This window comes from Cetorhinus maximus, unplaced genomic scaffold (assembly GCF_964194155.1).
Source record: "Cetorhinus maximus unplaced genomic scaffold, sCetMax3.hap1.1 HAP1_SCAFFOLD_909, whole genome shotgun sequence".
NCBI lineage: Eukaryota > Metazoa > Chordata > Chondrichthyes > Lamniformes > Cetorhinidae > Cetorhinus > Cetorhinus maximus.
In genome coordinates, this window is record NW_027596851.1 from 47,054 (window position 1) to 64,138 (window position 17,085).

The following is a 17,085-nucleotide window of genomic DNA, read 5'->3' on the forward strand; positions in this document are numbered from 1 at the left end:
CATGCAGTATCTGAAGTTCCTCATCCCCTGGTACCTTTCCAGTAAATCTGCTCTGTTCCCTCTTTAAGGCCTTGACAAAGTTCCTTAAAGCACGGTGCCCAGAATTTAAACTCCATCCTCCAGCTCGGAATGATTCGGTGATTTATAAAAGTTTATCGCAACTTGTTTTGCTCTATTGATAAAGGCAAAGATCTTTAACAGCCTCACTAACTTGTTGTGCATGAACAGTTGCGTATGTGATTTTCCCCCTACGCAGTCCATTTCTCCCTTTAAAACTATCCTTTAGTTTATATTACGTTTCCTAATTTTTCCTTCCAAAATGCATTGCTATTGGGGAAGGAATTGAAAATCTGACCCTGGGTGTGCATTATTGTATTGCATTGCTTCAAACCTGGAGAGTGCTGCACACACACACCTTGATAAATGTTACGCAGAGGCTGGTGAAAGCATAGAGTGAACGTCCCAGGGAGGCTGATACTGCAGGAAAACCCGAGGAAGATTTGGGTAGATGTTGAGGCAGCAGACATTGGGAGGTATTATTTAAGACTGTCCATCTAGAGTGTGCAGTGTTCCCCTAATCCTGCCCCTCCCTGGAATTAAAATGCTGCAGTGCCCATCTTTTGACCCCTCTCGCGTTTTAGCTGACAGGGGCCCTCTGGTGACAGAAATCCAGTACTGCTTCAGTGTAAAACATACTGTACCTGGGCGGTTTCATTTTTGATCTATTCTCCGTGAGCCAGTGCGTTGACATATTTCTGAGCCGGATAATATAGACCCAAACATTATTGGGAGCACCTATAAGCCTCGCCTCCATGGTGAGCCATGAAATAGCTGATACTGGGTTCAGCTGAAGCTGCGCAAGTTGTCAGAGGATTTTGTTTGGGATATGTTTGAGTGGGCATGCAGGTGAGATAGGAGCCGCAGGTTGTTCCCTATTACTGGCACTCACTATTGTGGTTTCCTTCAACTTTTACGTTGACTGCCGATTCCTGTCATTAATGCGACACAACATTCTCATTGAAGGACTGGCCGTTGTGACTGCTGCACCAGTTTCTAGTGTGAGGGGAATTACTGAGACGTGGTGTGCATTTTACAAAACAGTAATATCCCATTACGAGTCCAGAAACCCCCACTGGAATTGTCTCTCTCGACTTTTGCTAGGTTGCTGGAGGCCGACAGTAAGTCATTACGGTCGGTGAATGGGTCGCGACGGAACAGCAGCGGCTCACTGGTCTCCAGCTCCTCAGCTTCGAGCAACTTGAGCCACTTGGAGGAAGACACATGGATCCTGTGGGGCCGGCTGATCAACGAATGGGAGGAAGTGCGCAAAAAGAAAGAGAAACTGCTGCGGGTGAGTGACACGGGGGGTGCGGCTTGTTATTTTGCCAATATTATTGATGAAAGGCCTGTGGCAATTCCTGTTCACCAGCCTGCTGCCAGAACCACCATGTAATTTTACCGTTTCCAAAATGGTAAAGCAGATAATCAGCCTCCAGATCTTGCTGGTATCAATCAGGTCAAGGGCCTGGCAGTTTTATGAGAGCAGAAAATGCTGGGCCAATATATCAGGCAGCTAAAAGAAGGGAGAAGTAGTTGAAAGTTTGGTGGAGCCCATCAAAATGTTACCTCATCCTCCTCCAGAAGCTAACTGGCTTGCTTTACATTCCAGATGTTTTCAGTTTCTTATCATGGCTTTCCAACGTTCATTTTTTTCCTTCAGCCTATCAGACCCCATAAACCATAAAGTCCCCGTTACTTTGCAGTGGGACTTAACTCCTGCTCAGCACCCTCCCTTCCAATCTGGTTTCAATTGATCAACTTGGGAAATTTGAAGAAATTACAAACTTCATTATATTCCATATCATTGCATTAAATGGTTATAGAGTTGAAAGACTGTTCATAGAGTATAACAGAACAGGAGACCTTCGGCCCATCAAACCTGCCCTGGCTGTTTGAAGGACCAATGCAGTTTGTGCCACTCCTCCACACCCCTTTTTTCTCCAAGCGTTTACCCAATCCTCTTTTGAAGGCTGCTTTGTCCACCGCTGTCAGGCAGAGTTTTCGAAACCCTAGCCACTTGTGTAAAAATATATGTCCTTATGTTGGTCCCGGTCTTTTGCCATTCACCTCAAATCCGTGTCCCTGATTATTCCCATCGGCCATTGGAGAGACAGCAAATCAAGATAAACAATCTAAGGCCTTTATGATTTTGACCAGTTCTATCAAATCTCCTCTTGCCTTTCTCTGCTCTAAGGAGAACAGCTCCAGGTTAAGGGGAGATGGTGGTGTAGAGGTAATGCCATTGGACTACTAATCCAGAGGCTAAAGCTAATCCTCTGGGGTGGGGTTTCGAATCCCACCACCAGTGGAATTTAAATTCAATTAATAAAATCTGGAATATAAAGCTAGTCTCAGTATTGAAGACCATGAAACTGGAACCGTCTTATTCACTAATGCCCCTTAGGGAAGGAAACCTGTCCTTACCTGGTCTGCCATACATGTGACTCCAGACTTGACTCTTAAATGCCTTCTAAATGGCCTAGCAAGCCATTCAGTTCAAGGGCAATCAGGGATGGGTAACAAATGCTGGCCTTGCCAGTGACACCCACATCCCATTAAAGAATAAATTTTAAAAAACGCAGCTTCTCCAGCCTAACCATGTAATTGTAATCCCTTATCCCTGGATCCAATCTAGTTCATCTCCTCTATACCCTCTCCAAAGCCTTCCCAAAGTGTGGTGTTCAGAATTGGACTGGTGAACTTGTGTTGAAGGTCTGGCATAACTTTTTTTATGGGATGTGGGTGTCATTGGCTGGGCCAGCATTTATTGCCCATCCCTAATTGCCTTTGAGAAGGTGGTGATGAGCTGCCTTCTTGAACCGCTGCAGTCCCTGTGGTGTAGGTACACCCACAGTGCTGTTAGGGAGGGAGTTCCAGGATTTTGACCCAGCGACAGTGAAGGAACAGCGATATGTTTCCAAGTAAGGATAATGTGTGGCTTGGAGGGGAACTTCCAGGTAGTGGTATTCCCATCTACTTGCTGTCCTTGTCCTTCTAGGTGGTAACTTCCTGGCATTTGTACTGTATGCTTCTATTTCTAAAACTCGGGATCCCACGTGCCTTAGTAATTGCCTAGTTAACCTGTCCTGCTGCCCTCAAAGATTTGTCCACAAACACACTCACCCTGGCCAGGTGTGCCGCCTTTTAGACTTCATTTAGGATTGAATGTTTCTCCTCATTCTTCCCACCAAGACTTACCACTCCTCACTTTTCTATATTGACTTTCATCCGCCATGGGTTTGCCTATTCCATCAGCCTGTCTGTGTCATCTTGAAGTTTATTATTGTCTTTCTTGCTGTTCACTACACTTCCAGGTTTTATGTCAACTACAAATTTTGAAATTAGGCCTTGTACCTCCAAGTACAAGTCACTGAGGTATATTAGAAACAGCAGCGGCCTTCATACTGAACATTATACACTTACCCTCCAGTCTGATTCACTACAACTGTTTTCTATCCCACAGCTAATTTTGTGTCCGTGCTGCTGCTGCTGTCGCTTTTATCCCATGGATTCAATTTGCTAACGAGCCTAATTTGTGGCATTTGATAAATTGCCTTTTGGAAGTTCATATTTAAACCGTGAGCTAAAGTCTCATCATCCACTCTGTTACCTCATTAAAAACTTTAATCAAGCTAGTCAAACATAATTTATCCTTAATAAATCTGTCCTGGCTCCTCTTTATTAATCCATGCTTATCCAAATGGCTGTTAATTTTCTCCTGGATTATTGTTTCTAAAAAGCTTCCCCAGCCACTGATATTAAAGTGACTGACCTGTAATTGTCAGGTTTCTCCTCCTCCACCTTTTTGAACAAGTCCTGCTGCCCTCTGGCACCACATTCTAAGGAAGATTCAAAAATTTTGGCCAGCGCCTCTGCAATTTCTACCCTGGCCTTCCTCTGGAACCTATGATGCATCCTGTTTGGGTGAGGTGACTTATTCAGTGAGTGCTGCCAGCCATTTTGATGCTTCCCCTTTGTTTCATCTCACCCAATATCCTGGCAATCTCCTACTCTTTCGGGTACCATGCTCTAAGAGGGTGTTGATGACAATGGACTCCCATTGGATTGGTCCATGACTGTGCTTGGCAAATAACTGCAGTGGTTTACTGTTGCCTCCTGCAGTATGGCTGACCAGGAAACACTCCCACTCTTACAGCCTGCCATCAGGTGTATTGGAAGGATTTACAAGCTGATAATCTGGCTATGTTATGAACATGCCTTCTGTGGCCATCAAGTCTGGAGTGAGACTTGAACCTGGAGCTTCAGGCCCAAAGGTAGGGACACTACCCACTGCACCACAAGACCCGTCTTAGTTAAACTAGCTTTGGCAAAGTCCTCTTTCTTGGAAAACACCTCAACCATGCATTCTGCGTCCACCAGTTGATCTCCATTTTCATCCCTACTCAGCCCCACTGCTCCTTGAATAACCCATTTGCTGTTAATGTGCAGATTGGGAATTGGAAGTCCAGCAATTGCATGGGTGGGAATCTAGCTCTAAATGTTTTTTTTTGTAGTGAGTTTTTTGCTCAGAGATGCAGCTGTTTGTATCCGGGTGTTTGTCTGTATTTTATATCCTGTGGTATTACAGGAAGCAGCACCTGGCTTTACGCACTGAGAATGGAAACTACCTGCTGTCACTTGCCTCCTGGAGACTGGCTCGAGTGGCATCGGGGCTGGGTGGGGGGTGGCGAATATGAAGGGTGGATTGCTGGCTTTGGGGATATAGCGAGAGAGGGAGAGAAAATCCCTTTCAAAATCAGATATCCAGGAATCCTACAGCTGTTGTCCAAAACACAATAGTTTACTTTAACCTTTCATTTGTGTATTCCTCAGAAAAATTCTGAATTTGTTAACCACTTGGGATGACATTCAGCGAAGGTGATCCTTTTAACGTTCTCGCATGAGGCTGAAATTCCAGGGTCTGTCAGCATTACCACACTATAGTCTTCTGCGTGTACAACAGTAGCTAGCAGTTGCTTTGTAGTGCAGAGCTTGAATATTGCTGAAAAGAGAGCAGAAGCTTTTCACCCTGCACTCATCAGGACAAACACAAGAATGCCAAATTTCAAATGATCACAACATTGTAAACTACAGGAGAAGAGGGTGCTGATTGGTTGGTAAGTCAACTCTGATTGGCCAAGGCATTGCTGTGGAGAAAGTAACAGGGAACTATAGGCTCCCAAAGCTCCTGGGTAATTGAAAAATGGCACAAGGCTTGAACATATTTGCTTTGTTTGCAGACAATGGGTCCCTGCTTATGAAATATATGTTGCTTCTCGCAAGTGTAAATGAGCCATATTGCGAGCTCGACATTACAGCCTGTGCACTGGCTACTATGAACAACTGAAGGAAGGTGCTGTGTGATTCGATCAGCTAATCGCTGGGATGGAAGGCTTGTGTTGCACCAGCACTGAAATTCTGACACGATGTTGCTCAATTGTGTGGCAGGCAGAATGTCTTTTTGGACTGACGGCAGTATTCTGTTCGTGGAAAATACATAGCTGTGGCATAGTAACAGTATAAAATGGCTTCCTTAACCTGTTGTTTAAATTTTCTCAATTTACCAACCAATCAGCATCCTTTTCTCCTCGTGATCATTTGAAATTTGACATCCTTGTGTTTGTCCTGATGAGTACATGACCTAAAGCTTTAGCACCTTGTGCAGAGATCTGTTTGCTAAAACATACTTACAGTCGGCTCACAGCTCTTAGTCACCTGCCCCAACACTGACACACATCACACATCCACCCTACCCTAACAGAGTTAGTCACTGAATGACCATACAGAGATCTTTGATAAAGACAGTGTCATGTCCATAAGACATGAAAGAGATCCTAAACTGAATCAAATTGTACTTTCTGCACATTTAATAATGGACTTTGCTGGAGCAAAAACATGGCTGCTGCAGGTCACATGATTTGTACGGTGGCTACAGTTCTGGAAGCTTCCAGCAGCAATTAGAGGACAAAGCTCAACCCTCATCCTCATGGAATCTCTCACCTATCATTGTGTGAACCCATTAGAGTCAATGAAATAAGGCAGCAGCATATGTTCTGTCTGCCCAGCCTGGACTTATAACAAGAGAGAGCCATCGAAACTTGCTATATGTGTGGAGGTGCTAATAACCACCATCTATCTCCTAAGGTGAATGATAGATTTTGACCAGAGGCATAGAAACTGATTGTTACCCTGAAAATGTCTCATCAATGGGCAACATCACATGACCTAAACTTCTTTAGCCTTTGGAAAGTTTTAATGTTACATTCCTGAACTCCAAGGGCAGTCTGCTATTAACATCCAACCTGTCAACATCAAAGCAGGACTCCAGGCTGACAACAAAGCCTGTCTCAAGTCAAAACCTTGTTCTCTGGAAGATTCCTGCCATTGCCTGTAGAGTGGAGCAAGTCTCTGGATACCAACCCCAACTTGCTGCGTCAGCACCAACTTTAAAGGAATTCTGCAACTCCTGCTTTCAGCTAGCTAAACCCACCTGAACTTTAACTCCTAAGGTGAAGGAACCCTCAGTGGACTCTGACATTCTGGACTCTTGACATTCATGTGAATTAATATCCACATCTTTGTTTTTTTTGTTTTAAGTTATTCCTAATTGTAAAACTCTTTTCTTTCCTATCTCCTGTGTATGCAGTTGCGACAATCTCCCCTGTGTTTGAATGCATGAATAAACAATACTTCTGATTTAACCCTAAAGAGAGTTTGCTGCGAGTCACTTTTAAATTAACTTCACAAACAGAAGTCTGGGGAAACACGCCAAAGCCTATTTCAAAAATTAAAACACCTCTGCTTAGGACATAGGGCGAGAAAAATAAAGGAGTTTAATTTCCCCACTCTCCCTTGCCCTAACAACAGTATTATGGTGTGTGGGAGAGGGGATAGACTTGAGATGAAATAACTCTTATTCCTAATGCACCCAAGAGGGTGGTGGGGTGAGTCGGGATGGGAAGGGTTTGGAGTAAAGTGTTACAGTGAGTTTGAGAACCATCAGACTGTGTAACAGTGAGGGATACAGTTTCAATTCTTACCAACTCTGGAGTTATCAATCTTCGGTGGCCCCTGCTGTAAGAAAGTGCCAACCAGAGCTCGAGTATCATGCACAAGGGAAAGATGATGTTGTCATTGGGGTACTCAGGACTGCAGTGAAAGATTCTTGAGCAAGTTACTAACCTGACTGTTGCCTGCGGATGCTCATGCTCCAAAGTTCCCCCACCACGCCGATAATAGAAAGACTTAATGAGCTTCAGTTCAAAACGTCACTTCATTTTATTTCTGGTTGAAGGTCAAATCTAGAAAGTGTAGAGGTGATCTTGCCAGGTTAGTAAGGTGCTGAGCACTATGCGGGAGGGAAAAGCTGGAGGGGTTAATGAGCACATGCTATTCTCCCACCCCGTGGGCAGCTCTGAAGGATTTTGCTGACTGCATGGTTGGTTGTGATTTGAACATTGTGTTCATATCTGATAAACAATATGTCATTCTCTGTAGGCCTTTCTTTTTGTCTTAATGGGTAATTACAGAATGGAAGGGTTCTGGGTTGGCATACTGAAGCCAATAGCAATAACCCTTTCTCTGGATACTGATGCTGTAGCTGTCCTCAGTGGCTCTAAGCTAAGGAGGGGAAAATGGCCAGGTCTTCTCCTTAAAGCTGTCCAGTAACCTCTGCTGGAGTTGCTCAATGTGGTTGATTTGCTCGGTGTTTGGGCTTCTGTGTAGAGTAGTTACTTGGGCAAAGGGCTGCAGGGTTTCGCTGCACAGGAAACATTAGCCCAGTGCCTTTTCAGGTGGTAGAAGGGAAATTGGATAAGAGGGGGAAGAAATGAAAGAAATGTCTCTTCTTTTCAGGAGCTTATTCGGAAAGGAATTCCGCACCATTTCCGGGGGATTGTCTGGCAGTTACTATGCAATGCGACTGACATGCCGGTGAAAAATCAGTATTCAGAGTTGCTAAAGATGACCTCTCCCTGTGAGAAGTTGATCCGGAGAGACATTGCTCGCACGTACCCAGAGCATGAATTCTTTAAAGGACAAGACAGTCTCGGACAAGAGGTGCTGTTCAATGTCATGAAGGTGAGAGATGAGACTTAACTCCAACCCAGTTATGATTTCCTCATCCCTTTGCTGAAGACTTGTTTACTCCAACCTTGATTATTCCTATTCTCCTCTGGCTGGCCTCTCAGTTTTAGCCCCCTGTAAACTTAAGCTCATCTAAAGCTCTGCCCATATCTGAATTCACATCAAGTCTCATTCATCCATCACCCCAGTGGTCACCGACTTAAATCGTCTCATGGGTCCAGCAGCACCCCAAATTTAAAATTCTCATCTTATGTTCCAACCCCTTAATGGCCTCGCTCCTCCCTATCTCCATATCCTCCTCCAGCCCCAACAACCCTTTGAGAGCTGTGCACTCCTTCAATTCAGGCTCTTGTCCATCCTCCACTTCCTCCATCTCACAACTGTTGTCTGTGTCTTCAGTTGTCTTGGCCCTAAGCTCTGGAATTCCTTCCCTAAACCCCTCTGGTTCTCCGATCTCTCCTGGGTTTATTATATAGATGCAAGCTTTTGAAGGCAAGTTGCTGGGTTATGGAAACATTTTGTTGGGGAGTCCAGTGTCTTGTAAATTATTCATGTTGGATTGATTGAATTTCTAGAAGTACACCTCACAACGAGCAGGCATGCACACCCTGGAGCCTGTTTCCAGGTACAGCAGCTGCTTGGCCTGGATGTTGAGTGAAGCTTCACTTTGTGACCTTTGTAACTTCCCCAGTTACAACATTTTGGCCAAAAAGGATGTGTGGTTTAGATTTGCTCTATAAATTCACCAAGAGAATCTCTCCCGTGGTGAAACAGTAATAGAGTAAATGGGAGCAGAAGTTGTGAAGGGACATTGATTGATTAAGGAAGTGGGGAAAATCTGTGGCAGATGGAGTTCAGTGTGGGGTGGGTGCGAGGTCATCCACTTTGGACCTGAGAAAGTTAAATCGGATTATTTACTAAAGGCGAGAAACTGGGAACTGTGGAGGATTATTTCCTCTGGTGGGGGACTCTGGAACAAGGGCCCACAACTTTAAGATTAGAGTTGGGCCACTAGGAGTGATATAAAACAGTGCTGGAAATACTCAGCAGGTCAGGTAGCATCTGTGGAGGGAGAAACAGGTAACATTTTAGATTGATGACCTTTCACAAGAACTGGCTCAGAAAGGCCATCAACCTGAAATATTAACTTGATTTCTCTCTCCACAGATGCTGCCGGACCTGCTGAGCATTTTCTGTTCATAATTCAGATTTCCAGCATCTGCAGCATTTTGCATTCAGGGGTGATATCAGGAAGGCCTTGTTCACACACAATGGTGGAAATCTGGAACATTCTCCCCCAAAAAGCTGTTGAGGCCACTGTGGCTATTCAGAACTGAGATTGATAGATTTTTGTCAGGTAAGGTTCGTGTTTGGAACAAAGGTGGATAAATGAAGTTAAGACACAGATCCGATTAGAACCACATCAGTCCTAATTCAGACAGGTCTGCAATTTCTCAGGATATCCTACTTTTTAAAAAAAGTCACAAGACTTTGCATTCCTCAATTCGATCCCAACCTGAAATAACGGATACTGGAAAGTGAACTACATTTCCCAACACTGAAGAGGCCATCACTGACACCCCCTCAATGTTGTCTTGCCTCTGTGTGCAAGGAACATCTACCTTTCTGTTAGATAGCTCCCTAAAGGCTGCTCTAAAATGGTAACTTATCATATGGGGACTCATGCTTACACCGTGGGCTACAAAGGGTTATGTGCTATGCCACGGCATGTAAATGAAGTTCTAATTATATTAAGATGCACTGATGAAGGGCATTGTTTAATTAAGTACTTAGAACACTTATAAAGAGAGACTGCTGGGACACTTGGTTGGTTGTGTAAGGGGGATGAAAGTATCCCTACGGAGTCTCACTTGGGTTCGGAGCTGTACTCCAGACATAACAGGAATGAGTGACAATGCCAAGTAACGTGTTAAAACAACAATTTTATTGAATAATGAATGATTATTGAATAATGAAAATTAAGACAATGATAGTGATATAACAATTATAATTGATTTAAAAAAAAAGTAAAAATAAAGATAACTTTATTGAAAGGAGAAAGCACTTTATATATTAAAAGGAAGAAAGGCAACTCTAATAATACTATATTACAGGCATATATATTATTTATATATTATATATATTTATTATTTTACGAATGTTAACCTCAAACTGGTCTGCTTACAACAACTCCCCAGAATGGATAACTGCAAATTAGTCTGTCCCACGACAGGAACCTAATTCGGTAAAATTCCCTTTGGTTCATACATCTCAAAGTCTCCAAATAACCTCACAGTGGATGGGTACTGCAGTCAGTCACTCTGTTCCTGGCCATTCCCCCAGCAGCCTCCAGTGGTTGACTATCCCACTCTGGCTGCAGCACTGAATCCTGGAAGCAGCGTCCCTTTTAAGCCAGATTTCTTGCTCCACTCCAGTCTTTCGCGACCTTGTTCAGATCTTCTCAAAACAGGCCTGGTAAACACATGTCCTTATCAATTCTCCTCACAGGCACTGCAGGCTCTCAACAAATTTGCCTATTCAAGTTGTTTACACATCCTTTGAACTGCCATCAGTCAGGCTGCATGTCCATCAATCAAACTTCATCTCCTGATTCCACACCATAGTTGACCGCCCCATGTAAGCCTAATCATTGTCCTGGTTGTAGTTCAAGGATCATCGAATACAGTAAGTAAAGGGACTTCTGATGAATAAAAAAATAACTTTTTCCCCATTAGATTACTAAAATAACAGAGTCGTAAACCAAACAAGAGCTGTGGATGGCCCAACATGGAAAACAAGGTCTTGGGAAAACACGTCCCTACTGATTTGTGCTTTGATTAACTAATCAATAATAATCACAGCTAGGTTTAGATCAATGTCTCCAAAGTAAGATTCAATACAAAATAACTTTAAATATTCAACCTAGACTTAAAATCAAGAGCAAAGCAGAAATAAAATGCAAAAATACAAAATTGCAACAATTAGTGGCTGCTGTCCTCAGGCCTACAGTAGATAGGAAGCAGACGGATGGAATGCTGCATTCTGTAAATAAACCTATTATCAAGAAAAGTATTAGTGTCTAGCCTCGTACTTCTTCAAGTGTCTTGGGATTGGAATAATACAGCACATCTTTAAATTATCGACTCAGTGCTGGGAAATGGAATGATGGATACGGGGAAGTGAATTCGATGTTGGGATCTCATTGAGGGCTGCAATGTCATTTCAAATTAAACAAATTTCACCCTTAGAGTAAACACTAGACAAACAAGACTAGAGTCATTTAATTTGCAGCAGAGAAAGCAGCTGTTCACCAATTCTTGAACTTGAGCCGTTCAAGCCATAATTCATTTCACTTTTACTTCCCCGTGTACTTTTATACTCGATTTGAATTACATCGACAACACCAAATAGAGAAGTTAGCACTGAAAGAAGTCGAATTCAATGAATTTGAATCAAAAGCAGTAAATTTAAGCTTAAAAGCTGGTGTGTGTAACTCTTACCTGTGCACCCTCACGGGTTGACGGTATTCCAGAAAATATACAATGGTTAATGTACCCAAGGAACTCAGTGTACCAAGGGATGGCCTTTTCCCTAGATTCTGTCACGTGTGACTGAGCAGCCTGACTGACATGTTACATACTGCGACAATGGGCTATGGGCAATGGAGGTATGTCTGACTCATTATCACTTTATTATTAGCACACGGATAATAGTCACATTGACAATTGTCAAGGAATAACCCATGGAGGGTTTTGCATCGTCATAACCTGCAAGGTGAAAACTTAACATTTACTAAGCTGTACTCTTAAGATCCATTATAGTGCAATCTCGTTCATGTATACCAGGTAGTGCAAATAATTGAACAAGACCTTGGATAGGTTGGTTCTATAGGCCCTTGTTAGTTTGACAGACAGAGCTTCCAATATTCCCATTATTGTTAAGCAGCAATATAACTGTCTATTAACCATCACTGTGCTGCTGAGTCACCATGTGGTGTAAGTATCTGAATTTTCTCCCAGGTTTGAGACTGCATTCAGTTGCTTTGTTCCAGGCATACTCTCTAGTTGACCGTGAAGTTGGATATTGCCAAGGAAGTGCATTCATTGTGGGGCTGCTCCTCATGCAGGTTAGTGTGAATAATTTCTCCAGTGATGTACCAGGGTCAGCAATTCCTGCTGAACATTGTAATGGTATGGCGCTTGTGTCTAAGTATCTTAGTGTAAGGTCTCGACCCTTTCCCTGGTGTTTCAAGGATCAGCTTTGTTAGAGCAATCTTTTATTTCAGATATTTGATCCATATGGATTTCAGCAAAGCCTTTGACAAGGTCCCACATGGGAGACTTATAAAGAAGGCAAATGTGCATGGGATACAGGGTAATTTGATAAGGTGGATTCAAAATTGGCTTAGTTGCAGGAGACAGAGTGTGATGAGAGAAGGATGCTTTAGTGACTGGAAGCCAGTGTCCAGTGGCGTACCACAGGGATCTGTGCTCACCCTATTATTTGTCATTTATATAAATGACATAGATGACTATGTGGGAGGTAGGATTAGTAGGTTTGCGGATAACACAAAGATTGGCCGGGTGGTTAACGGTGAGGTTGAGTGTCTTGGGCTACAGGAAGATACAGATGGGATGGTCAAATGGGCAGGTAAGTGGCAGATGGAATTTAACCCTGAAAAGTGTGAGGTGATACACTTTGGAAGGAGTAATTTGACAAGGAAGTATTCAATGAACGGCATGACACTAGGAAGTTCTGAGGAACAAAGGGACCTTGCCGTGTGTGTCCATAGATCTCTGAAGGCAGAGGGGCATGTTAGTGGGGTGGTGAAAAAGGTATATGGGACACCTGCCTTTATCAATTGAGGCATAGATTACAAAAGTAAGGGGGTCATGTTGGAGTTGTATAGAACCTTGGTGAGGCCACAGCTGGAGTGCTGTGTGCAGTTCTGGTCGCCACATTATAGGAAGGATGTGATTTCACTGGAGGGGGTACAGAGGTGATTCACCAGGATGTTGCCTGGGATGAAACATTTAAGTTATGAAGAGAGGTTGGATAGACTTGGGTTGTTTTCGTTGGAACAGAGAAGACTGAGGGGTGACCTGATCGAGGTGTATAAGATTATGAGAGGCATGGACAGGGTGGATAGGGAGCAGCTGTTCCCCTTAGTTGAAGGGTCAGTTACGAGGGGACATAAGTTCAAGGTGAGGGGCAGGAGGTTTGGGGGGATGTGAGGAAAAATGTTTTACCCAGAGGGTGGTGACGGTCTGGAATGCACTGCCTGGGAGGGTGGTGGAGGTGGGTTGCCTCACATCCTTTAAAAAGTACCTGGATGAGCACTTGGCATGTCATAACATTCATGGCTATGGGCCAAGTGCTGGTAAATGCGATTAGGTAGAAAGGTCAGGTGTTTCTCATGTGTTGGTGCAGACTCGATGGGCCGAAGGGTCTTTTCTGCTCTGTGATTCACATAACCAGGTGTTCTGCACACAGGATGGAACTTGCTTTGTGCAGTATTAACCCAGTGAACAGGCCTTGACTGATGCTCCTGTATGAAAGCAGTGTGTAGAGTGTGTAATCCATCTAGCCCATTGAGATTAAACAAACAATCAGAAACTTGCCAGGTAGTCAGCCTAATTTTAGGGCATTATTATTCACAGCAGGCATCCTGTGAAAGATGCTGCCTGAACTACACCATCATAAAACTGAAATGCTGTCAAAGAGTAGTCGAATATTTATTCATTGACATTGTCAGGATGTAACAACCAGTTTTATGTGGATCTTTTAAAAATCTCATTCTAGGAGCCCTGTGAGTGCTCCAGGTGTTTATTCTGTTAAATGTTATAGCAATCTTGTAGACCTAGTAATCCCATTTCAAATAGAGTAACAGAATAGCCTCAGGGGAAGAATTTAAAACCCACATTTTATTCTCGCCATAACTATTTCCCACAGCTCTTCCAAGGGATTGTGTAAAGAGCTGGAAGCTTCTTTTACACCTTCTGTATTTGCTTCTTTGACAATGAAATCTTCCTCAATAATCGCTGCTCTTTAGCCAATAGCCTTATGGTTTAATTTGAGCCTGTGCAGAAATGAAATTGTTTGCACGTTTTCCCGGTGCCTCGCCTGCAGCAAATTTCTCTTTCCTTTTATAGATGCCCGAGGAAGAAGCCTTTTGTGTGTTTGTGCGTTTGATGCAAGAATATCGATTGCGGGAGCTCTTCAAACCCAGTATGGCAGAGCTGGGACTCTGCATCTACCAGTTTGAGTACTTAATACAGGTAACCAGCTGATTCCTACAAAGCCAGGCGTTGCATTCGAGAGAATTGAGAGAGAAACACTTGGAGTAAACTGAGCAATCCTTGCTCACTCACAAAAGCTTGGAGGTATTTTTCAAGTAGCATTTTAAAGGAGGAAAGCCAAGTTCAGAAGCAGCGAAGTGTAAAGAGGGAATTCCAGAACTTGGAGCTGAGGCAACTGAAGGTCTGGCCACCAACGGCAGAGCATTAAAATCAGGAACGCACAAGGGAATTAGATGAAGACAGATATCTGAGGGCTGTGGGGTTGGAAGACATTGCAGAGGTAGAGAGGGACGAGACCACGAAGGGTGAGAATTTTACAGTCAAGGTTCAGGTCAGCGAGGACAGGGGTGATAGGGAAACGGGACTTGGCGTGAGTTGAGAGGCAGGCAGCAGAATTTTAGATGACCTCAAGTTTACGGTGGGTGGAACGTGGGAGAGCAGCCAGGAGTGGGTTGGGATAGTCAATTCTAGAGTTAGTGAAGGCATCAATGAGGCTTTCCAAAGCAGATGAGCTGAGTTGGGGGTGAAGTCGGGCAATGTTGCAGAGGTGGAGATAGGTGGTCTTAGTGATGCAGGAATGAGAGGCTGGAAGTTCACTGCATGTGACACCAAAGCTGTGAACAAGACTGGCTTATTCTGAGACTGTTGCCAGGGTGAGGGATGGAGTTTGGAGCATGGACCAGAAACAATGGCTTCAGTCTTGCCAATGTTTAGTAGGAGGAAATAATGAATAATGAATGCCTGGAAGTGATTGCAAGCTATGTTAGAAATCTGAACTCCTAAATGAGATTAGATGTAAAATTACTGTAATGCGGTGCACCACAGAATGGATGTACGGGGCAATTGACTTCTGTTTTCTTCCTAACAAATTTATCCTTTCAAGCCCGCAGCAGGGTAGGATTACAAGACTGAATTGATAACTCCCAGTTATTTACAAGAGCCATAGAGTCAATTTATGGCACAGGAGGAGTTAATTTGGCCCATCTAGTCTATGCTGACTGTCCGTGGAGCACTCAGTCCCATTCCCCCGCTCTATTCCCCAAACCCTGCAAGTTTTTTTCCTTCAAATGCTCGTCCAATTTCCTTTTTGAAATAGTTCATTGTCCCTGTTTTAACCACACTTGTGAGCAGAGTTTTCTAGGTCATGACCACTCACTGTGTACAAAAGCTCTTCCTCTCGTTTCCCCGCATATCTTAGCCAAAACCTTAAACCTGTGCCCCCTAGTCCTTGCACTATCAGCTAATAAGGATCAGTTTTTTCTGACCTTAAGACACTTTTTATCCAATTAGACACTGACCCTCTTATTCCATGCATCACAATTTTGTTAACCAGTCTTTTATCTGGTACTTTTGTCAAAGGTTTTCTTAAAACCCATATAGCTGACAAACCATTGCATTCCCTTCATCAACCATCTCTGTTACTTCAAAGAATTCCGTTAGTTTGTCGAGCACAATCTGCCTTTTGCAAATCTGTGCTGGAACTTAATTAACCCAAACATCTCCAAGTGCCTTCAGTCACTAAAACCCTCCTCATAACTGATGTTGAATTGACTGGCCTGCAGTTGTCAGGACTGACCTTGCCTTTCTCCACTAAGGGTGTCACATTTGCCACACTCCAATTCTCTGGCACCTCACCCATATTAAGGGATGATTGGAAAATTATGGCAAGCCCTTTCTCTATCTCCACCTCCACTTCCTTTAGCAACCTGGGGTGCAAGCCGTCCAGATCAGATGACTTATCGACTCAAAATGTAGTCAGCCTATGCGATACCTCCTGTCTCTCAATTTTCACCCCATTCGTTACCTCTACCAATATTTTGTCAGCTTCCTCTTCTTTCATAAACACTAATGCAAAGTACTCATTAAGTATTCTAGCCTTACCCTGTGCCTCTGAGCATACATCACCCTTAGTGCCTTTCGGACCCACTCCATCTCCTACCCGGTGACTATTTATGTGCTACTGGAAGATTTTTGGGTTCCTTTTACGTTGACTGCCATTCTGTTCTCATACTCTCTCTTTGTCAGTCATATTTTCCTCTTCACTTCCCCTTAACCTATTGTATTTGATCTGTTTCTTGCTTGAAGAATTCACTTGACATGCATCATACACCCTCCTTCCTTTTTTGTTTCTTCGTTTTCTCTATATCTCTTGTCTTCCAAGGAGCCTGGGTTTTGGTTCCTGTGCCTTTCCCTCCTGTTGGAATGTACAAAGTCTGTGCCTGAAGCATCTCTTGCTGAAAGATCACCCATCGTTCTGTTACAGTTCTTTCTGTCTTTCTTTGGTTCCATTTTGCCTTGGCTGAATCCCTTCTGATCCCATTGAAAATAGCCTCTTTCAATTTAGATGTTCTACCTTACATTGCTTCTTGGTCTTTTGCATTACTAGTCTAAATCTTACGATATGATGATCACTCTTGCTCAAGTGTTCCCCCAGAGACATTTAGTCCACTTGGCCTGCCTCGTTTCCCAGCACCAGATTTTTAAAAAAAAATTAATTCACGGGATGTGGGCTTCGCTAGCTGGGCCAGCATTTATTGCCTATCCCTAGTGGCCCTTGAGAAGGTGGTAGTGAGCTGCCTTCTTGAACTGCTGCAGTCCATGTGGTGTAGGTACACCCACAGTGCTGTTAGGGAGGGAGTTC

The 17,085-nt window shown here is 43.5% G+C and overlaps 1 protein-coding gene across 1 annotated transcript in view; it reads left to right on the plus strand.

Moving 5' to 3' along the window:
• LOC144675070 (EVI5-like protein) overlaps positions 1-17,085 on the plus strand; it is a 37,969-nt gene that overhangs the window by 2,440 nt on the left and 18,444 nt on the right. Inside the window, exons 2-5 of the mRNA XM_078536115.1 lie at positions 1,162-1,351; positions 7,915-8,139; positions 12,197-12,271; positions 14,298-14,423. Coding sequence (XP_078392241.1) covers positions 1,162-1,351; positions 7,915-8,139; positions 12,197-12,271; positions 14,298-14,423 — 616 coding nt within the window. The remainder of the gene's footprint in view (positions 1-1,161; positions 1,352-7,914; positions 8,140-12,196; positions 12,272-14,297; positions 14,424-17,085) is intronic.